Below are 23,949 nucleotides of genomic sequence, written 5' to 3'. Positions count from 1 at the left end.
TCGTTCCAGTAGTCGCGCTGTTAAACCTTTAAAGAGCCGAAACTGTAGGTCCCGTGTGTTTTCCTGTATGTCGCCCATTATTTTTATGCTTGTTTTTCAACGTGTCAAAACGGAGAAGAAGCTGATGTACTGAAACATGCAATTTGTTCCATCTGCTTCGTTGCGCAATTGTGCAGGATCGTTAACCGGGGTGCATCAGAATGTGGGCGCCGGCGACCTCTCTGAAGATAACGCTGACATCATGAAATTTGCCGATGGCATTCTAGACCAGTGGTTCGCAGAGCATTCGAAAATCCCAGCGACTGCTGTGGACAAATATGTGGCTCAAACAGACCGCCAATTGGAGAGCTTTGCACAGGTATGCACCTAAAATGGTGCTGTTGATTCAGCACGCTTACTTTATTTTTAAAACAAAGCTTTCTTTGTCTCTTCCTTCGACTTTCTCACACCTGCTGCTGGCTAGCTGGCTGGCTGGCTCAACCGCTATCTAGTTAGCGAGCTAGCGTCTCAACCACGTCCCGTCGTGGCCGGTGTTGGTTAGTTAGCTAGCTAATTAACTAACGCCAGTACCACGTGGTTGAGACGTGGCGATGGGCCGTATAACGTAAAACTATTCCAATATGTTTATTCCAATCTTCTGACGTCAAATTTGCGTAACCGCCGATGCAAGCATCGGGCGGTCACCCGCAGGGTTGTCTGAACAAACCAATCAAATGCACCTCTCGTTCACAGGAGCTAACTCTTGTTCGCTTGAAAACGAATGACATTGCCTGCATTGAGCAGCTTGTCTTATCTAATTGGCTGACAAGAGGCGAGCAGCACGCTCAAGTGGAGACGGATTCGATAGGGCCGAGGCACTGCACTGAATATCGATAACCGGATGAAGAGGGTGGTGCCGGCGTCTGCGCTTGGTCCGCTTTCCCTTACTTAGCTTGCGGTGGCTCGTCGACAATCGCGGCGGCATGCAACGGAAGCTTAAGGATGACGCTAAAACGAATCCTCAGCAAAGAAGAGTTGGCAGAACGAGGTTGTAAACGTGCCGAAAGTTCTCGAAAACGTCACACGGCCAAACAAAGTTTTACTACACGCAAATAAACCCATGCTATCCGGCAGGGGCGAGTAGCCAGTGCCGGAGCGATCGGCGGCAGCCATCTTTGTATTCCTTTCGGAACGGGATAGCCTGCGGCTTTCTGAAGAAAATTCAGTTTTGTTCGGTATATAATGGATCTTTAACGCGTGCGCGTCACTTTGACGCGGGACGTTATTGCGGTTTTTGACGTCGCGGGAGAGGTAGGTGAAGTGTGTGCAGCCCGTAAACTTTTCACCAAAAGCCGAGCGCTAATGATAAAAAGGCGTCGAATCAGAAATAACTATTTTCGTTTTGTTTGGTCAAATTATGCATAATAATTGTGTACACGTCATATCAGATCACGGTTTTCGCGACGTCGCGTGACAGAGAGGTGAAGTGGGGGTGGTCCAAAAACGTTTATGACCAATCACTGTGGGCTGATTGCAGAATTGGAATAGAAAAGTTTGGAATAGCTTTACATTATAGGGCCCCGTGTCGCAAAAAATTAAAAAGAATATAAAAGGCATGCGCAGTCGGTGTTTTGTTTCATGATACTTGTTTATGAGCTGCCGATCTTAAAAATTCCGAGGAATAACTTTGTAAAGAATGAAGACAAGATGCGAGCCACGTGAAGGGCCTGCGTGGTTGTGGTTCAGAATTATTCGCCAAGTGACGCACGGCGCCGACACCGGATTTGCTGCAACGCGGGGCTCTTACCGCAATCGCGTTAATACTTGCCAGGTGTCTGGCACCAAGGAAAGACGACCCGAGAAGCTCTTGTCAAGATTCACGCCGCGTCGCATGTATACAATGCCCTCTGGAGGCTGTAATTAGGCGTGGCGCACTCCACAAAAGCAGTGCAGGAGCTGCTGCGCTTGTCTCCATGCTCAACCGCAACCGCAGCGGCAGTAGAGGGCGGAGGTGGGGAAGATGTTTGAGGGAATTGAGAGAGAGGAGGCAGTTTTGTGGGTAACAACGCTACAACGCAGAATTGCGCCCAAGCGTGCATTTAGTATCGAGGAGACGGAGGCGCACCTAAAGGGTCGAGCGGAGCAAGAACAACAAACACAAGTGGAGCCGGCAAGGTAGCCTTTCACGTCACGACTGTCGCATGCCGTCAATATATCGCCGCCAAATAACGTCAGTGAACGCAAACAGGAGACAATTCTTCGCTTGCATCGATTCCCGCAGTGCGCGGGGTCTGCATATTTTTTTATTGCACAATATACACTCTCTGGAACAAAAGTGAGGACAGAGCACCCGATACTCTAGGAAACAGCACAGCAAGGCATTCAGACTGTACGCATACTGTGTAACAGCTAATCATCAGTGTTACTCAGGGCACTGGACAACTATGGAGGTTGTGTGATGCGTACGCATATTTTCACGCGGGCAGGCTTGCGTCTCAACAGAAGCTTTGTGGTTATTTCACGCACGCGCAGTAAATCATATTCGCTGACTTTAGTCATGCATAGCCTACAACCACTGAACATGCGCTTCAATGACTATGGAATTGATTGTTGGGACGACTGAGGCGAAGGCGCAGGTATACTGCTTCAATGTAGTCAGTTCTCAGCAGACATAATATATACAATGGTGCGGACGTATCGACCCAGCTCACTTTAACCAACGTTTAAATAAACTCGGGTGCGCCGTTTGAAGATGGGACTAACAACGTATTGTCGACCGCTTAATGAAGTAAATAACAAGCGAAGCTTGCTTTCCCTCTTGCCCCACTTTTCGGCTACTGACCGGCACAATTGGTTCGTACCGGACATGGTGGGAACAAGCACCAGACATATTGCGAACTTAGGCTTCCTGGGGTGGCAGGTGGTGCACTTAAGCCCGCGGACCTGAGCTCCAGCAAAATACTCCTTCGTTGTCAGGCCGTCGTCATCGTTTCGCCCTCTTCACTGTGTGTCCTCATTGCGCTGTCACTACGTTCTCACTTCGTCTTCTTAACTTGACGCCATCAACTCATCATTCCACGTTCGTCATTCTGTCGTCGTTATTTCGCCGTCGTCATTCCATCGTCATCATGTGGTCTCCGTCACGCCGTCGTAACCATGCGGTCGCGCGCATAGCACGTCGTTATCGTTATTCCGCGGTCGCCATGGCATTGCGATTGGGCTATCATTATGTTTTCATGGTTCCAGTGTCGTCATTCTTTCGTAGTCACTTCAGTGTGGTCACCTCATTGTCATACCACGGCCGTCGTTCTCATTCCATCTTTGTCATGCCACTGTCGTAATTGTGTCGTCGTCACGCAGCCGCCGTCATGCCATAGTAGTCGTTCCGCCATCGTCATTCCGTCGTCGTAATTTTAGTGTCATCACCCCATTATCATCATACCGTCATGAGGCACACGACGAACGTAACAATAGCGTTTTGTGCGTGTGTGTATTAGCTTCGCCTTGTGACTCGTCTATGCCGCTACAGTAGTGATGAATTTGAGCCTGGAACTGTTTTCGACTGTGACCATTGCGAACAACAGCCACACTATTTAAAAATGAGAAATAGCCAACAAAGCTGTCGTTTGTTACATACGGCCCACCGAGTGCCTGCTACCTCTGCTTGGTACTGTTGTGCTTGGCGGTCCTTCTGAAGGAAAGGTGCTTTACCGGCTATCCACGCTTGATCGTCTTTTCGACACCGAAGAGCTGGCGACGAAACAAGAGTCATCTCAAGATAATTGGCAGGCGATTGTGTGTCGCGTCTTCATCTGTTCGACGACCCAGAGCTGACGAACGAGACAAGTTCTTCGACCCCAAGCTGCAGTGGGTCATCGGCCATATGCGTCTCTAAATGGCCGCGCCCGTCCTTGTGTGCTTCACTGGAGGCACCAGCGCCCGCTTGTATATACCGCGACGGGGCCTGGCACAGACTATTGACAGGCACACGAAGAACCTCCGTTCGGGATGACCACAACCGCCGCATTCTTTGGAAATGGTGGCGACAGACTCAGCCTACAAAGAGCCAAAGCCTTGCATTGAGGGTGAGTCGAAGGTAGAACACGAGAGGCGGAGTCCGGCGAGGTGGTGCGACATCACGGGTGGGATATTGCGAACTGTGTTGCAATTCGGATTGGTCGAGAGATGGACATTGAGTTCCCTCATCGAGCGAAATAGGGAACAGGAACTGTATCAAAAGCCGCAGCGCGGATGTGTGAAAAAAGTAATTCCTGAGACTTGAAGCCAGTGCGTCTTTGCTGCCGTCTCATGTTTCCTTTCATATTTATTTTTCTTTTTAGCCTGATGACGGCACAAACGCGAATTAAAGCAATTGTTCCTTCGCCAAGCGTCAGCACTCTTCAGCTTGCATCATCTCTGGCCTGAGAGGGTTGGAGGTCAACGGACACCAACCTGGCAGAGGGAACTACTAGGTGACCCGGAGTAAGCTTCGAACCTCGGAAATCCAACATGCTCTAAAAATTTTCTTTTTATACATAGTTTTTGGAGGGAGAGAGGACCTATGGCCAGGCATTGTTGCCTCTCCCCCTCCTCTTAAGTTGGTAAACTGTAACTCTTTCCGTTACCGTGCCCATTTGGCATTGCTAGCCCGCTAACGATGGTTTGAAATACCGCTTTCGAGACCTTACGCGCCGCTCACGGACTCACTGCGCTATCAGACATGAACGAGGAAAACTAAATTTTTATTTGGTGAGCAGTTCACTTTTTCCCCTCACGCGGTGATTTTTGAACGCGCTTCGAAGTTTTCGCGATCGTCAAAGTAGACAGCAAAAATGGCCGCCCGCTTTCGATGTTTTGAAACGCCCCGTTCGTTACATTGCGCGCCGCTAACGGACACACATCATAGGACGGGAAGGAGAACTATTTCTTTGTTTCCTCAGGAGTTCTTTTTTCCCCGCCAGGCGTTAATTTTTGAACGTGCTCCAAAGTATCGCGATTGTCAAAGTAGAAAGCAAAAATGGCCGCCTCAGGGAGCGGCTTGCTTGCTTGTTTGCTTGAAAGATTTTATTGAAAACAAAAAGAGAGGTGGAACCCTTAAGGCGCTTCGCAGTGGGTGGAGTCTCTATTCCTGGACCCCATTGGTACGAGCCGCCAGCTTAGCCCTCTGGACCAAGGCCTTCTGGGCCTGAAGGTCTGAGCAACCGAGCAGCGTCGCCTCCCACTCCTCTCGGGTTGGGTTAGGGTTAAGTGAAAGAGCTGAATTTAGCTGACAAGCCCAAACCATGTGGTAGGTGTCAGCCACATCCCCACAGTATTGGCACTTGCCAGGGAAGGAACAATCGAAATGATTCAAGATTGCCGGGCACAATAAAGTGTTAGTGAAAAGTCAGATCAAGATTCGTTCATTAGCCTTGCCAACCCATTTTGCACGAGTTTGGTATTGGCGATGCCTATCTTAATAAAAGGTCGTGATATCTTTGAATGTAACAAGATAGCTGCCTTCGGATTCCAGGTACTCATGTTCTAACTGGGACGCCCGGTAGATGCGAGCTCGGGCCACCATGTTCGCGGCTTCATTCCCTGCAGGCTAGGCCCTGGTGGCTCGGAGTCCAGACCTGGAAATGGGGGTAGGATCAATTCTCCAGTTGCTATAGTTCTCCAATATTCGTTCCGCTAGTGGGGTGACTCAACCAGCTTCATAATTTCGACAAGCCCTGCGCGAGTCGCTTATGATATATTGAGACCGGGGATCAGAGGCAGCTAGGGCAATAGCTACTTCTTCTGCATGTGTTGAGCCCAAGGCTTTGAAAGTGAGCCCATCTACTTGCTTTTCCTCGTGGATGACCACTGCCGTATACCACCCCCTGCGGCATGGACCGGCTACATTCACGTAGAAGGCTCCGCGTTTGTTGCCATAGTGGCAATGCAAGGCGTCCGCCCTCGCCTGGTGACGACCATTGTGGCCTGCCCTATCCATCTTTGTGGGGAGGGGTCGAGGGGAGGGGAGGCGCGCCTCCAGAGTTCGGGTACTCGGACCCGCTCCTGAATGTAAAAGCTGTGTTTCAAGTGGAGCCGGTCCAGCAAATGCCGTCCCGACTTTGTCTGAGCTAGACGTGTGTATTGTCTGGTAAGGTGGGCTTCCTTAAGCTCCTGAAATGTGTTCACTACTTCCAAAGCGAGAAGTCTCGAGTTCGAAGTTGCGACAGGGAGGCCAAGGGTCCTCTTCATCACTTTGCGGAGGATGACCTCGAGTTTGGCTTCATCATATTTCCGCAGATGGAGATAGGAGACCGAATATAGAATTAGGCTGGTTATGAAAGCATGAGCTAGCCGCACAGCGTCTCTGCTTCGTAATCCCCCTCTCTTGTTCGAGACACGCCGGACCATTCGGTCCACTTGGTCCCCAACCTTGCGGTGCTTTTCTAGTGTTGTGTCTACTCTTCTTTGATTGTGGATAAAGAGTCCGAGAATTCGGAGCTCCTTGGACTCATGTATGGGACCACTAGCTAAAGAGAGACGTATTTGTGTAGTGTCCTTAGGTGTTGGTCTAAGGTGCACAAATTCTGATTTGTTTGGTGCACACTGGAGTCCACAGCGCTCTGCGTAGCTATCCACTACGTGGGCGGCTGCTTGCAGGTTTTCCTCCATATTCCCTATGTTTCCCTCTGTGGCCCAAATGGTGATATCCTCGGCGTACAGTGCGTATCACATGCTTTCAATACCATTTAGGTGGGCCGGGAGATGTACATCGCAAGGTTAAATAGCAGCGGGGAAAGCACAGCTCCTTGTGGCGCCCCCCTAGTACCCATTTCGTAGGGCCCATATTCAGTGTCTTGGATTCTGACAAGTGCGGCTCGATCCGTCAAGAAACCCTTGATATACTTAAAGGGACACTAAAGGTTACCAGAAAGTCAAGTTAAAGTGATAAAGCAATGCTCTAGAACGCCTAAGGCGTCAATATAATCGCGAACAGGGCTTTAGTAACAGAGAAATTGAGGTAAATGCACGACACGATTTGAGACGCCCCCAGCGACATTCCGGTACTAGCCCGATGACGAAAGCACTCCTCATCATAATTTGTGTCACTAGTACTCAACTACTCGTATTAAAAAGATAACATTATTAGATTATAAGACGGAAGAAAATGCTACTTGTCTTCTTCTATTCGATTCTATGAAAAAAAAAAGACATTTTGACGTTGCCCTTGACTAGTATGGGTGATCGAAAGGTTTCGTTTTCGCTCGACTCTGCGTGCTCGACTTTGCGCCGCGCGCGCTTTGGAGTTTCAGTTGTTTCTTTATCGCGTCGTGCTGCGGTGGTCCTGCTGGCTCGCGAAACTTGCATTTGGAACAAGCAGCTAGAATGTCACGTCCATGTGATGTCGTGATATGCGCGAACGGTCCGCGGAACTTGGCCAAGGGCAGATGGAGCGACGAATATCCAACGTTACTTATCACTGTGTGCCAACGAGTGAACCTCTCCGTTCGAAGTAGTTAAGTGCCGTACCTGTGCCACAGCGCGCTGGCAAAGAGCCGAAAAATCACGTAGTGTGCTCGCTGCACTTTCGTCCAGAGAATTACGAGTTTAAGAGGAAGCTTTAGCTCGGGCCCAACTCCGACGCGGCCTATTCAAATACATGTAAAACGCAAAAACGTTTTTATGAGATAACCCCTGGACCGATTTTGATGAAATTTGTTGCATTTGAAAGAGAAAGCTGAATTCGAGTGACTGTTGGAAGCGGAATTTCGATTTAGGGCTTAAATTTTCTGAACACGATTTTCAAATATTTGACTGTTTGAAGAAAATAGAAGCACGAAGTTTACAAATTCATAGCTCTGCATCAAGAACTGATATCGCGGTTCTGTAAACGGCATCCATTAGATAATTCAAAGCGGACAAATTCAATATGTCATCTTACATCTTACGTGAATTTGTTACGTTGGTTACAACGGTTTTGCAAAAGTTGTATTTCCCTATGACTAAATTTTTTATATTCATGTGTAACATACCAATTTTGTCCGCTTTAGATGTACTATTAGATGCAATTCACAGAATTGTGATATCATCTTTCATTGCTGAGTTACAGAGTTGTAAACTTGATAGTTTCGTTTTTTGAAATTTTTCGATTTTTGCCAATTTTTAATAAAAAATTGACGACCTAACTCAAAAATTCGAAACCAACAGTCACTAGATTTTAAGTTTGTCTTTTAAATGCAACAAACCTCGTCAAATTTGGTGCAGTGGTTGCCGAGAAAAACGAATTCTTCTTTTACATGTATTTAGATAGGAGCACTCGAGCTAAAGCTTCCTCTTAACGCCAACTTACTGAAGTCGCGTGGAGTGCCTTTCAAAGCAGGCCGCCGTCGTAGTAGTACGCAACGACGCCGGCAGCGCAAGCCCTCAGCAACAGGTCACGTTCATCAGTGCTTAAATCACTGAACTCTAGCCCAGCATCGCGAGCCAATGTGTCGTAATCAGGGTCGTCCATTGCAACGAGCGTCGAAGTTGGCGTCATAAAATAAAGAACCAGCTTATCGTCGCCCGCTTTCCCTTCCGCTAGCCACCATGGTTCCGCTTTCGCGTTGCTGTCGGCTCTGTCTTGGCTTTGTTTCTGGCCGCGCGTTTGCGTTTTGTGCAGAAAAAGCCGTAGCGCCGTCTGCGGGAGCCGTTTTACTGACCGACGGCGCAACGTCACTATGAGACCATGACGTCAATACCCCCGGGGAAAACGTCGATGGCAGGTTCACAGTTTGCTGCATGGTTGCCTCGTATTGTGCCTCGTATAGGGTGGGTGACTTGAACTGCGCTAGAGGTACGCAGACGCTTCAGAACGCATTTTCTCTTAAAATAAGTCTCTTCTTCGCACGAAACAAGCGTTTCGAGGTTTCTAGGATGGTATTTCCACAGTCCACGTTGATTTAATATTAACCTTTAGTGTCCCTTTAAATGTGTTTTCGCCACAGTGGGTCTCACTGAGGTGTGCTAAGATAGTGCTGTGTTTAACGTTGTCGAAAGCTCCCTTTAGATCTAAAGCCAGGACAACTTTGTCGTTGTGAGGGTGCTCCGTTGGTTGTAGTGATTGAGTTGTAATAATATGTCTCGTGCCGACTTGTGTGGGCGGAAGCCGTACATGGTGTCTGCAAAAGTGGTACGCTTTTCCAACCATTCTGAGAGCCTATCCCGCACCATGGTCTCCATTAGTTTGCCCACACACGATGTGAGCGAGATAGGTCTCAGGTTGTCCCTGTTAATTTCATTTCCTGCTTTAGGAATGAAAGTGACAACGGATGTTTTTCAATCAAGGGGTATGGGAGTCTCCCCTTTCCATATGCCATTAATGTATTCAAGAAAGGCTTCATAGGCGCGATCCGGGAGGTTGGCCAGCTGTTTCACTGTGACCTTGTCCCGACCGGGTGCAGTGCCTCTCTTCATTTTGGCTAAGGCTGCCTTGAGATCGTAAAGTTGGAACGACTTATCCATTTCTGGATTATCTCTGCCTGCATAGAGATATTCCTGACCTCGAGGGTCCTGTTTGGTGCATAGATACTTGTCCCTTAAGCTCTCTGCCACTTGTGTTGTTGTGCCCTGGAAATTGTGTAAAGCACGCTGTAAGTATTTCTGTGTTTCTCTTCGCGATTGAGCGGGATCAATCAAGCTGCGGAAGAGCTTCCATGTATTCTTCCCTGACATCTGTCTGGCTGCCGTGTTGCAGCGATCAACCCAGTTGGAATCAGCTAATTGAGAGGCATACTCGGCAGCCTGCTGGGTCAGGTCTGTTATACGTTTTTTCAGTCTTTTGTTGTGTTTTTGTCGTTTCCATCTTTTCGTGAGACTGCGGCGAGCTTCCCAAAGATGGAGTAATGATTATCCACCGCTGGACAGTCCTCCGCAATCTGTATGCATGTCACATGTTTCTTGAGCGCTCTCGTGAGATTTTGTGCCCACGAGCTGTACCCTTCTTCGAGAAGACTGGCCTGCGGCAGGGACGTACGGAAAGCAATCCAGTCTGGCAATTTTGCATGAGTTATTGGCCTTTTTAAGGGTCTGGTATGAATTGAAGCGTTAAGGATACAGTGATCGCTTCCTAGCATGCCTTCGGTGTTGTACCGCTCAACGTGTTGTATATGTTTGGAAAGCGTGAGATGGGGACAAGTGTACCGAGTCACGGAATTTTCAACACGTGTTGGTTGTGCTGGGTCGGTCTGAAGGGTTATGCCTAGCGTGGAAATGACCTCCGCTAGCTTCCTACCGCGCACCTCCTCCTCCTTGTAACCCCACACCTTACTGGGAGCATTGAAGTCGCCCACAATAAGTAAGGGGTCCCGACCCGCTATCTTCAGTGCCCGTGTGAATATGTCTGCAAAAGTGATTCGTTATAGCTTGGGCGCACAATATATGTTAAGGATATGTGCTTGTGGATCAGAGCGTCGCAGAGGTAACAATGTGACCGTGGTGTACGAATAAGTTGTCTGTATGTCGAGGTCTACCTCTTGTGCGGTGTACGCTTTGTGTACAAGGAAGCAACTACATGGATATCGCTGAAATGCATTGTACCCTGAAATTTTAGCTGAGGCCCCTGGTTCCTGTAGAGCCACAATGGCTGCTAGAGATTGCAATGTTTCTAAGTAGAGACGAAAATGAGCGCTCTTAGTCGGATCCTTGAAGCCTCTACAATTCCACTGTACGATTGATAGTGGTTCCTGTTTTGATTTAGCTCGCCTTTTTCTAGATCCCTGCGCCATGATTGACATTAGAAGGCTCTGGCTGGCTATGAATAACCGTGCCGACACTCTGTATGGTATCCAGTGAATCAGCAAATTCTTCATGTTCCTCGTCTTCCGTTACGCGGAGAAAATTGCTCGGACGCCCGGCCTCCCTAATGGGACTGGTGCGGCAGAAGAGCCTTGGGTTAGTTTGGATCCATGTTTTGATGTTTTGAGTCACCTGTTGCGTGACTATTGTGGCTATTTGCTGTGTTTGCAGTTGAATGGTAGACTGGACTGGCTCACTGATTAGATTTGGGAGTTTAGCCACTTGCCTCGTTAAGGCCTTCATTTGCTGCTCCAGGGCGGTAACCCGGGCCTCTAGGTCGTTAGTAGGCGACGCGCGTGCCGACGTTACGGTGCTGCCCAAGCACAATGATGCCGAATCGCCCTCATCATCCATGGGTCCTCCCAGAATCGGAGTGTTCGATGGGAGGGGGGAGAGGAGGAATGAGAGGCGACTCCCGTCCAATTATTCACCTGTTTTGAAGAGTTACCAAGAGGGGGGAAGTCCCCTTCTTTGAACGCCGGTGGCCTCGACCCAGTCTCGGAATGTACAACATTTTGCGTCTTCTGTCCCAGTGGTGCTTGTCTGGACTTGCCTGTCTTCTTTTGTTGGGATGGTTGTTGTTGTCCTCCCCGTTGATGCCGCGTTGATGCTGTTGTGGCTCCTCTTGCTAGGGTTGTTGATCCCTACCGCTTAAGTTTCCGGAATGTTTCTACACACTCTGCAGATCCAGTGAGGTGAGCTCCTCCGCAGATCATGTAGGATGGTGCGCACTCATGTTCTGCAAGTCCGTCCGTTGTGGAGCCGATTTGTTTGCCACAGAAGCCGCATCTTTCTTCCTCTGGGTGGGGGCAGTTATCCACCCAGTGGCCCACCGTGCCGCATCAGTAGCACGCGGGTATGGTATTCTACTCCCTGACCGGGAAGCATTCATAATTATATTGTATGTAACGGGGAAGTCTTCGGCCTTCAAAGGTTACCACCGCCACGTTGGTAGTTGCCAATTTTCGGACAAAAGCGATTTCACCCTCCCTCCAGTAAAGCTGGTGCTTGAGAGAGGCGGAGATTTCCTCCTCGCGGACGTTGATCACCCCCTTGCATACCTCTCTATTCAGCTTGAGATGACCGCGGAAGGGATAGGAGTGTCCCTCTACCTGCAGGTCGAATTCTTTGATCAGCTTCTGAGCTACCGGTGTTGTCTGGGTTCCCCACACGATAACGTTCTGCGCCCATACGGGCCACACATTGAGATCCCCGGAGGCCACTTCACCCACGTATTGAGCCACCGCCGATCCCATGTCACCATGCTTGAAGGCCATTTTCAGGTCCAGGGTGCCTCGGGGCTTCAACACCACGATTGGGTCTTCGGAACGGAGTCTTGGCGTCTGTTTCGGGTGCCAGTTGCCTGCCGTCTTCATTTGCAGCAGTGGCGCAGCGCGAGCACCGTCGGTATTCCCGGCGCGAAGTCCTCGCCGCCGTTGACGTCAGCGACACCACGCCGACGCCGCCCTTGGTAGCCATGTTCGCTTGTTGCTTGCGTTGCCGCAGGCGTACAAGTGCTTGAAGAAACTCACTTTCGGTGGGCATGATATCCTCATCTTGGTGTTTATGCTCGATTTCGGTCCAATTCATGGATGTCGGGTCGTATCCGGTGATCTTATGCGTTGCCATGTCCGGAGAACTTCCGACGCCGGTTGCGCCGAGCTGAGCCCTCGTTAGGGTCAGTTCAACCGCGGCATGATGAGATTTTGAGATTGGCGTAAGAGCGCTGAAAATTGGTCCACCTGCCTCAGGTCGGTGTCTGCAGGATCCTCGCGATGTTCGGCATCGGATAAGACCACGGTGTACCGCGTGTTGGTCCGCGGTTCCAGTCGAAGATCGACGGAGCCGATGCGTCGCACGTCCGACCTCCTGGAACGCTGGCCGCGATCCGGGGAGCGGCGGGCGCGCTTGCGAAAGATCGCCGATCTCGCGATTCCGTTGCGTCGGCGGCTGATTTTATTGATGGGTCGTGTAGCAGCGCGTCTACAGGATGCTGCCTTTTCATTGGACTTTGAATCTGAGAGCGACGATGACGCAAACCACCCGGAACATCGGCGGCCTTACCCCGGCACGCGAAACTGGAGTGCTTGCACTTAAACTTTTGTAGTGGAATACCTCTTCAAATAAAAATTCAGATTTTTTTTCGGAGATAATGCCTATTAGACGGTAATACATTTTGAATATCTCATAATTTCTGTTAGTTTTATCTGAGTCGATACAAGCGTGTCTTTACAAATTTTTTGAAATTTTATTCCGCAATCTTGATGCTGGCAATTTACCTCTTTTTAATGGCATGCATCTCGTTAGCAAAATTATGCGAGAATACCACATTCATACTGCAATTTGTTTATGTATTGCACAAAATAACTAGGGCAGTAGTTTCTTCAGAAAAATAACTAAACCGTAACCTGCAAAAAAGACCTATTTTCCACATGGTATCTACGGAAAGAGTATAAATCAACTTGAATATACATCAGACTTAACTCATCTGGTTGATGATCCCCGGATAAATTTTATATAGCGGTCGCACTGCTGGGCCAGTACATGTATATATATTTTTTTCTGGTCATGCACCTTTGCGCTGAAATTTATATATGCTATATGCTATTATATAGCTATTCAAGTCGTATTTTTTTTTTATAGCTTGTCTGGGCTGAGACCGAATTGGTTGGCTGTGGATTCAAGCATTACAAAGTGACAACAGTATCGAAGGCGATCTTAGTGTGCAATTACCACCCTGGGTGAGTATAGAACTGCTGAATTCTTAGCAAAGAGGGCGCGACCCGCCTGTCTATTCATGCGTTCTTATTCTTCAGTCGCAAAGTGTTTTAATAAACGGAGGGAGTTAGTCATTGTTAATTATCGTAATTGGTGACGCGTGGCTTTAGAGTGTCTTTGATTACGCCTGCTATAAACAGATGGTAGCCAGACGTAATAAACAAACTTAATATACCTTATCCATGTAGTCCTTTTGCTTCTGTTAAAGGGGCCCTGAACTACCCCGCGGGTTTGGTGAAATAACATAGCCTTCGGGTAGCATACACTGCTGCGAACATCGTTTTGCTGTCATAGGCGGTGCGTGGAGCTCGCAAGCGGATCGCGAAGTCCATCTCTCTCTCAACTCTCTTTGCAACAGAAGGCCCTGTTCTCATTCTCTTTTAGGCGCACGCTTTCCTTACCGGACGCTCTATTTGGTCATTTCCTTAGACGGCTGCTATTGGCCGATAGCTAACATCTGGCTGACATCAAACTGGACTCGGCTACATGGCGTAGATACCGCGGCCACCGTGGGTTGCCGCCACGAGTCCACTGGCTTAATGTTCCTGTACATGCTCCAAGAGGCTGGAGCATATACAGGGACACTACACTGGCTGTGCGCACTGCGGCTCGTTGAGGAGAACCGCGTTTGGCTGATGTTTAACGCGTCGTAGGCACAAAAGGCGAAAGTTGTGGCGTCTACGTTAACGTTCACAATGAAATTTGAACTGCGCGCCACGGTGACACTTAGAAGGCGGAGCATTGTGGCACGCCCCGCTGCGCCGTAGCCTTCGCAGTGCAAGGCATTGAAGAATCAACGAGAGCACAGCGGATGCCTTGTTTGATTACCAAGAACTCCGCTTCTGCTCAACGCATTGAAGTACTTTTTTGCGGCAAAGCATTTATGAAAGAGCCAATCTTAATTTCAAATGCCTGCCTCCACTTCAATAAAAAGTGGTTCAAGGTCCCCTCAATATTATGCGACACTTGCCTGTGATTGTTTAACCAGTAAATGAAGGTCTTGGCAGTTATTTCCGCTGACTAAACGTATTGTGGAGGGGGGGGGTCACAAAATTCGAGGGACAAACGAACTTGTAAACAGGGATCGTAGCAAGAACCGACTGCTTTAATACGCTAGCCGCACGCTAGCCACTGCTTCTTATTCTTCTTCTTCTTACTATGTTTTTTTTACAAGTGCCAATATGTTTTCTTATCATCGTCGTCCTTGCTGCACTACAGATGCGGCATTTGCCTCCCTTCCAAGGGAAGCATCGTCCCGATGCATAAATTAAGCGTGTGCGCATGCGAACGACTAAAACGTGAGTCACTTGGGAAAGTGCGGCTTTACTCGCACCACATGCACCACTTCGGGTAGTTTCGCCCTCTCCCATGACCTCGTAGTTCACGTCGTTCAGGCGTCGGATAAATGTATGTAGCCCAAAATATCACCTTAGCAATTCTTCAGAAAGACCCGGACCCCGAGTGGGTATACAAACCCACACTCTCTCACCGAGTCTGTAGGCGACGAATTTGTGCTGACGATTATACCGCATTGCGTCCTTGTCTTGCTGGTGGCGGATGCGTACACACGCAAGCTGTCTGGCTTCTTCGGCACGTAAAGCAAGTTCTTCGGCATCTGCATGGATGTCGTCACCCTCGTGCGGCAGCATTGCAGCCAATGCTGTCCTAGCTTTGCCACCGTGTACCAAGCTGAATGATGTCATACGGGTTGTTCCCTGTTGAGCGGCGTTATATGAGAATGTATACGCAAGACAAAATTTCGTCCCAGTTCTTTTTTTCCATATCGACGTACTTACAAAGCATGTCTGCAGTTCAAACGCTCCGGTAGTCCATTCATGTGGGGATGATTGGCTGTCGTTTTCCGGTGGGCTTAGCTTGAGAACTGCATTTATAGAAGCTCGGCCATGAACGCGGTTCCTCTGTCAGTAATTGCTACTGCTGGGGTAGCGCGTCTAAGGACGACATTTTCGACATAAAAATCAAGCTGCTTCACCTGCTGTGCCCCGCTGGGTGGCTTTTGTCTCCGCATAACGGGTAAGGTAGCTCGTGGAGACAATAAGCCACCTGTTCCCTGTAGTAGAAGTTGAAAATAGTCCGAGAAGATCCATGCCACGTTTGGTCAATGTCGTCCCCCGCACCTCTTCAGGATGTAGGAGATCATCTGGCTTCTCGGGTGGCGCTTTGCGCCTTTTGCAGTCCGAACAATAAGTGCGCGTATGATGTGTAACATCGGCTGGGAGCTTCGGCCAGTAACACTTGAGCCGCAGTCAGGTGTAGCCCAGATGACCTGAGGTGGCCTCATCATGGCATGCTGTGAGAATTTCATTGCGTAACGAAGCAGGCACGACCAGTAAGTAGGTGCTGCCCGTCGGAGAAAAGTTCTGCTTATAGAGAACATTGTCCTTTAAACAAAGTGACGCCAGACTTCTTCCGAACAGTCGCGGCACGTCTTTGCCTCGGCGTACCAAGAAATGAATATGCGGAAGCAGTTGTAGGTCGTCGCATTGCAGCCGGAAAATGGTAAATGTCCGACGACTCTGACGTGTCCTTACCCTCGGTGATAGAAGGCTGTATTGGTGACCGAGAGAAGCAGCCGGCATCGGTATGCTAATCAGTATGCTTATCAGTACGTTTATCAGTATGCGTCAGTATGCGTCAGTAGGCAGTCAGCGTCAATATGTAAACGACGGTCATGTCGAACTCCTGAATCCTGAGGCTCCAGTGCGCCAATCGACCAGAGGTGTCATTTAGATTAGTCAGCCAACAGAGCGGTTGGTGGTCACTGACGACAGTGAATGAGCAATACTGCCACTGGGTTGGTAGCCACTCAGATTTTGCGCCATTTCCCGGAAGGCATCTGTACTATAGCTAAAATCGTCGGAGATAAATTATAACTGCCTGGCCAGGCAGATATAGTTTGTCTTAGCTCTGCCGGCAGAGCTTATACCACTTGGTCACTTATATGGGCAGTTTCGCGTGTATGTCCGTGTATTAACGTGTGCATGCATGAAAGATAATGTACTCAAGTTTCGCAAAAGCAAGGCTACAAGGTTCATCGTATTCCAAAAAATATGGTCATGATGCTGTGAGCAGTGCGATGACGATCGTCAATGTGTCGAAGACGACGACGCGGAGCTGCCAAGCTAGACTGTGGGCCATCCTGTTATTCGTATAATAATTTGGAAGTGGTCTGAAAATACATATTTTTTTATCCTTCACCCTGTGATACTTCGGTGTAGGCGTGTGCTGGGCATCAATACCTTTCGCTAGCCACCTCCTTTTCCCAATTACACCAGGACAGCTTGTCTTGGCGCGGCATCGGCGCCCCAGACAACGATGACGCAACTGCCGGCGTTTACTTGCTATCCGCTTTTCGCCATATCAGTGGCGAGCAACAGCGCGTACATCCCTACGAGATTTCTCTAACTATCAGCGTTGTAGTCACTACAGGCCCTTCAATTCGCATGGTTGTCGTCCTCGACGGCACCTTATATCGACCGAACAAGCCCTCGGAGAGGCAAGAACTGCTTATCCTCGTCCCCTGTCGTCTATGCGCGATCGTGCTCGCGCAACTTCATGATGTCCCCACGGCTGGCTACCTTGGTGTTTCCAGGACGTTAGAGCACGTTCGACTATTTTTTTTCCTGACTGGCCTGGACTGTAACGGCCCGTGTGGCATTATGCCGCTGTCTCCGAGTCGTGCTGACGCGGTAAAAGTCGGTTCTATTTCCTTCTGGACGTTTTTAGCCAATAGACATCGTTTTGATCTCGACCTCCTCGGCCCTATGCCTATCTCGAATGATGGCAATGATTAGATGGCCACGGTTACCGAGAATTCCACCTGTCACGACATCACGCGAGCTATTCGATCCGACCAGTTTCGCTGCAGGCGTCGCTGATTCCACGCTGCAAGGTAAATGTACACGATGGTGCGCCTCGCCAGATTCTCACAGACCGTTGCCGCAACTTCTTGTTTAGAGTTACCGGCGACTTGCTCAGTTATTGTGCCACACAACACAACCTTACATTTTAAAACAATTTAACCCCTCGAGGACGTTGCCTTGTCTCATCGCCTCAAAAAATTATTGCACATGATGACAAGTTATATCTACGCGTGCGATGAGAAATAGCGTAGTTGGAAACTGTGTAATAATTATGACCACTTTGAGCTCAAAGAAATATCTGACTAGAATATCTGACAGCCGAAGGTTGGAAAGTTTGTTTAATGCACTCTTCATGTCGTCTGTCATAGCCATTAAATTTTTTTACGTGCCACAAAAAGGTCGTCAAAGAAGAGAACTTCATTGGTACTCACCATAGATTCCATCTTATCCCTTAAACGGAAGGGTGATATCCATTGGACAATCAAACACCCTTTATGCACTATTGTGCCCGACGATCCCTCAGAACAGAGGACCACAGCCAGAGATGCGGCTGTCACGGGTGCTGACACACCTCATTCTCAACTCAAGGCAGCTCAGTCAGCGTCACCTGAGTTTTACGGACATGGAGTAAGGTTCTAGAACTTCGACTTTTCCAACGCCCAGAAACGAGAGATTGCTTCAAGACAAAAACGTCGCCCCTCGTCACCGTCACGAAGAGGCCACTGATCGAAGAGAAGGTCATTGTCGAGAACTTCCGGGGAAAACGTCGATGGCAGGTTCACAGTTTGCCGCATGGTTGCTTCGTATTGTGCAACGTTGGGATGGGACGTTGGGGAACGGGAGGTGGTGAACGAGTCGACGTTTGTGATTGGCCAGTAAAATCCCTGGACGAGGGAAAGAGGGAAATAAACGGCATAAGAAGCGGATCCGAACGGCTGTGGGAGACGCTCGGACAGGCAAAGACAGTAGCATGTATCATCATACCTTGCTCGTGGCGCAGCGCACTGACACCGGCACAGTGAAGACACAGAAGAAAAGACGACACTCGCTGCACTTGCAACTATTTTATCTCAGAACACATACTTCATATTTATATACCGGCCTTGGCTATCTTTGACACCTGAGGGTGCGCCGGTATATAAATATGAAGCATGTGTTCTGAATTAAAATAGTTGCGAGTGCAGCGAGTGTCGTGTATTCTAGTGCGTCTTCGCCGCGTCCGTGTCAGTGCGCTGCTTCATCAGCAAGGTATGATGATTAATCACCAACTAGCCCAACTTTCCACATTACTGCACTAGCATGGAGTATGCTCCGATAGTTGGAGCGGTGTTTTTAAAACTGAGTGATGTACCTTTTTTTGAATATAGTCCCCTTCTCTGTTTTCTTAACTGTCGCTCGAAACTTCTCTTTCTCCCGCCTCCTTGCACGGCACTATCCGTGGAACCTTCGTAGCCACACAGACTCCGACATTCGCAACAACACCCAAAAAGGTGTAAAATGTTTGTAGTGTTACGACAGCGCCCCACCCCCCAAGTATACGCCCTTACAAAACGCATGGATCGAACAATCGCTTATATACTTTTCATGCACGCTTCCTCAGATGAACGCAACTGGGACACTGTTATGCCTTTTGTTTCTTGTGCCCATGCCTTCCTTCTTTTGCTTTGTCTCCTCCTTATTTTCTCTGTTGATTTTAACCTTGCACCACAGATTCTTCTTGAGCCTTTTGAGACGTTTGCGTACAAATCTTTGCGCCACACCGCTTACTACTCCCTTTACTACGTCCTTTTTTTTTTGTGCGCGAACCGACTTTCTTTCGACACGTGCCTTCCAAGCCCTCTCGAGTCACCGACTGCGTACGGCCGTGTCGCCATTGCCACAGCTACAAAGGACGCCAGATTGCCCACCTTTGCCTCTCAGCGTCACACATATGTCAGAAGGGCCTTTTATGACAACCGTCATCGTATTGTGGACTTCAGTGTTGGCGACCTCGTTCTTATAGCATCTGTATCAGAGTATCGGCCCTTTCGGAAAAGCTAGTTTCCAGAAACTCGAGAGGAATTCGGAATAAAAGTAAATTCTATGTTGGTTGAATACACCAAATACATTTTTTAACGACTCGCATAAGGCTCCTAGCTGCTCTAACTTTGATTCATTTCACATTATTACTTAGAATAGTGTTCATGGAAGCACTCAGTGATATGCGATATCACAGTATTGCTCATCAGTGGACCAACGAAGCTGTCACACTTTCCTGCAAAAGATAACAGTAACGTGCAGTGCCCTTTAGATGCTTATTTTGTTTCTGCGCGTTGCTCACACGTGATGTTTCTGCCATCGTCTTTGCAGATTGCGTCACCCTCAATATCACTAGCATGTTTGAATATTTCCGATCTTTAGGCATTTCTTAATCCGAGCAACGAGTCAAAGAGGGAGTCGAAAATTCCTGTTGAAGTTATCCACTCTAAATCTTTATTCTCCTTATTAGAGGCAGATGTTCAAAACTTAGCTTTCCTTTCTTGCCCAGCGTTCCAGGAGCGCCCACATTACTTCAGTTCCCCTTACTGCGCCACGTACTGAAAATTTCCGCCATATACGCTTTGGCATGTCCGATGTATCGCTGAACCGCTAATACTGCGTATATTGTGCGCACATTGTGAACCTATAAGTTAGCCTATTATCTGCGCGGGGCTCTATAATTGAGACGAATTCGATAATTTACTACGCCTGTCCAGTTGTCCCACACCATCGAAACTCTTCTTGCATATCTTTTTTAACGCTGCTGCTGCCGCGTTCCCTCACGCAAGCGTTTTGACAGCGAGTTCCCGCGGTCGTCAAGTCAGGTGTGTTCACGTTTGCTTGTGCGCGCGTGACACCGTGCTTGTTAATTAGTTAGTGTGCTTATGTTTGCAAGTTCATACGGCCGATAAAACTGCTAGCCTTACTTCGTATGGCTGTGCACTAGTTTGCTATTGCAATAGATGCGTCGCCATTCGGGTGAAACAGCGACATTTTAACGCGATAGCGTTAAGGAGCTCGTGTCGCAGAAAAGCCGGTGTCGTCGGCGTCGGTGTCGGTGTCGGCGTCGGCGTCCGCGGCGTTGGCCGTGAGCGATAAATCACGGCAGGCACTTCATAAATAAAAAGCAACTTCCAAGATTGGCTGGGTGGGAATCGAACCAGGGCATCCGGAGTGTGAGACGGAGACGTTACCACTGAGCCACGAGTTCGATGCTTCAAAGCGGTACAAAAGCGTCTCTAGTGAACGCGGTGTTGCCTTAGAAACGAGCTGTTTCTAAGGCTCAGGCGTGCGTCACTTGCTCAGGCGCACATTTCGTTGTCGCGCCGAACGCTGCGTTGCTCGACGCTCACCGCGTCCGATGCGGGGCACGTAGTCGCTGCGCCGTAGCCCACTGTCTTATACCCCTTGGCGGGTCGACGGGAACGCTGTCGCGTTCAAATCTTGAAGGCGAAGCTTAAGCGTCCTCCAATTTTTTATTTAAGCATTTGAATTTCTCCCGCAAGGAATGTCCGCGGCATCGTGTAATCCTGCTCCTAGACTAGAATTATGTTACCTGTCAGTAGCAATGTTTGAAAAGCCTCTGTAAGCTAAAAACGAAAAAAAGAGCAAACCCGCATCCGGTATAGGTGTCTTTCACAACTCACCACACTATACCTTAGCTGCAAAAGCGAGCAATCAGAAAATGCTCTAGCATTGTAGCGTTTCGCGCTATGCACGAAAAGGGACATAGTGACTGGTTAGCCCTGTAAACATTATGGTCTATAGTAGACACAACTAAAGGGCCTCGCTACCCACTGAAATAAGTGCAGATGTACCAGCCGTGTGGTGCTCTTGATGCTGGCTTTTAGTATCCTGGTATTTTTCTACATATGCGCGCACGCGGTCCGGGGTATAGAACTGAAGATGACGTCAACTTTTCGCAGGTTGAAGCCGGGGGTTGCGATCTACAAGAAAGGCGACCCTTGCAGCGACTGTGGCGATGGTTTAGCATGCGACGACATGAAATTATGCGTAAGTTCACCATTGTTCTCTGCTATGCGCTGAACTGCCAATACAAGAACGATTGCGTTACTTGGTTTTCGTCGTCGGTTTCTCTCGTGTCTTGATTTTCTCATATCGACATCGATCGGGATTTGATAGTACTTCTGCGATATATGCGAAAAAACGCGAAATTTTAATATATGTATTTGTTCGCCAGCCAACGCAAATTAATGTGGAAAAAGATCCCTGTGTGCACTAAATTACGTGAAAAAAAGGACGTAGAAAAGTGGGTAGTAAGCAGTGTGGCGTGAAGATTGGTACGCAAACGTCTCAAAAGGCCCAAGAAGGATCTTTGGAGCAAGGTTAAAATCAACAGAGCAAATAAGGAGAGACGAAGCAAAAAAGAGAGGCATAGGCACAAGAAACAAAAGGCTTAACAGTGTCCCAGTTGTGTTCATCTGAGGAAGCATGCATGAAAAGCATATAAGCGATTGTTCGATTCATACGTTTTGTAATTACGTAAATTACGTGCCTCATGTCTTGGAACTGCTAACGTCGGGTTGATTTCGCATGCAGCGCCACCATGCCTCACTCGAGTGTGTTTTATTTGCCTCGGTACGAGTTGCAGTATCCCTTAGAAGTCGCCTATATGAAGACAATGTTGAAAACTTAATCAGCAAATGCATACTACTGGAGGAAGACAGGAAGACGAGCATTTTGTATAAGGTGTTGTCGCTCGAATAACCCATGCTTACATCGGGCAGTTTACATGCAACGCCGCCCGACTTGCAAATTTTTTTTTACATTGGTCTCACTTTTTTTTTCAACTGAAACTTACTTTCCTTTTTTGTTTTTTTTTAAACCCAGACTATTTGGCTAATGCTTTTTCTGCAAATGAAAAAAGGATCGCCGTAGTACGATCGAGGGGCGTTGCGAAAGTAAGTTTCGTCATTTATTTTCAGGTGGAAACTTTATTGCCGAAAAAATGCGCCATGAACTATACAGGTTGCACTATTTTCCCACATAGTCGCCATCGAGGCTGAGGCATTTATTGTAGCGTGCAATCAGTTTGAAGAAATCACACTAGTAAAATAGGTGCCCTGCGATGCAAGGCCTGAGACATGAGATTTTCACCGTACTACACGATCTGTAAGCGTTCATGGATGACGGGCACACTAGTCCCACGTGTCCATTCGTACAGGATAACAACACGCACTTCCATTGGCGACAACGTTGTCAGCCCACATCTGTCTGCCATCGTGATTTGTACTCGAATATCCTGTGGCACCCGCCCGTCTGCTGCTACTCTTTCTCCGGCGCTCTGCGCGTGCGTCATTCCTCCTCCGCTGACGCTCCTTCCGTTGTTGAACCAGCAACGGGCGTGGATTCTTACGGCGAATGTTTTTTTTTTTTTTCACCTGGTGTACCATCTACTATTTAAGAAAAAGAAAAGACAAAACTTGCTTTTATAACGTCCCTCGTATTAACGGATTCCGTTCACAAAGAGGCCAGAGTGTAGCGGCGGAATTTGTCGGTTTGCGACCCGCTTCCAGGCACAAGCACGTTTACGGGCTTCAGGGAGTCACGCTTATTCAATTCGAAACATGTGACGCCTGACGAGCGTAAGTAGTCTCATGTCTTGGAATTGATAACGTCGGGTTTATTTCGCCTGTAACGCCACCATGCCTCACTCGAATGTATTTTATTTGCCTCGGTACGTGTTGCAGTATCCCTTTAATGTCGCCTATGCAGACAATGTTGTGTTTTTCTTTTTTTCTTTAATTCTCCACTTTACCTATAAGCTCAACTGGCCGCGTTAGCTCGCAGTGAGCCGCGTATGTGTTGCTTTCACTATACATTTCGAAAATGCTTTGCTGTTCTGTGGCTGCAGCTTGTACAATGGTTGGAGAAGGACGTGATCTTCCATTGTCACACACACACACAAAAAAAAAAACAGCATATCCAACAAGCTAAACTTTCAGCAAACCGATCTTTCAAATAAAGCAATAGCATGCAAAACACCTTGTGTCAGAGTCCCGAAAAGGCCGCAGCCGCGATCGACGCAGTTCTATATCGGGTGTTTCAGCAAACACTCTCAGAAATGTTTAAAGACTGCTTGTGGCAGACGGCACAATTCTAGTCCATAAGCTGGTCGCCTCGAAGAGGCGGACATTACTTGCACTAAAAATTGAAATGCATAGTACAGGAACAAACATGTGCAAATTAAGTTGTTAACTAATTATGGCACATATAGCAATTTTAAATTCTAGCCGGGAAGTTCGCCGTGCTTTGAACGAATTTTTACGCTGACACCAGTTTCGAGATATTGATTCCCAAACTTTGCGGAGAAATTCATTGGCGTTCCAGTTGCTTTTGCGAAAACGACGTTTCCTTAAGAAAGCGAGTGGAATGACGGTGCATTTTTTTACTGAAAGTTTGACGACGCATATTACGGAAATGGTGTCATCCACACAATTCTTTTCAAGTGAATGTG

General features: G+C 48.2%; 1 protein-coding gene across 1 annotated transcript in view; it reads left to right on the top strand.

Moving 5' to 3' along the window:
• LOC142579392 (GLIPR1-like protein 1) overlaps window positions 1–23,949 on the top strand; it is a 59,042-nt gene that overhangs the window by 31,295 nt on the left and 3,798 nt on the right. The window contains exons 4-6 of the mRNA XM_075689525.1: window positions 177–358; window positions 13,435–13,532; window positions 21,398–21,485. Coding sequence (XP_075545640.1) covers window positions 177–358; window positions 13,435–13,532; window positions 21,398–21,485 — 368 coding nt within the window. The remainder of the gene's footprint in view (window positions 1–176; window positions 359–13,434; window positions 13,533–21,397; window positions 21,486–23,949) is intronic.

Source organism: Dermacentor variabilis, chromosome 4 (assembly GCF_050947875.1).
Source record: "Dermacentor variabilis isolate Ectoservices chromosome 4, ASM5094787v1, whole genome shotgun sequence".
NCBI lineage: Eukaryota > Metazoa > Arthropoda > Arachnida > Ixodida > Ixodidae > Dermacentor > Dermacentor variabilis.
Note: the sequence above shows the minus strand (reverse complement) of the source record. Positions and strands in the feature narration are given on the sequence as shown.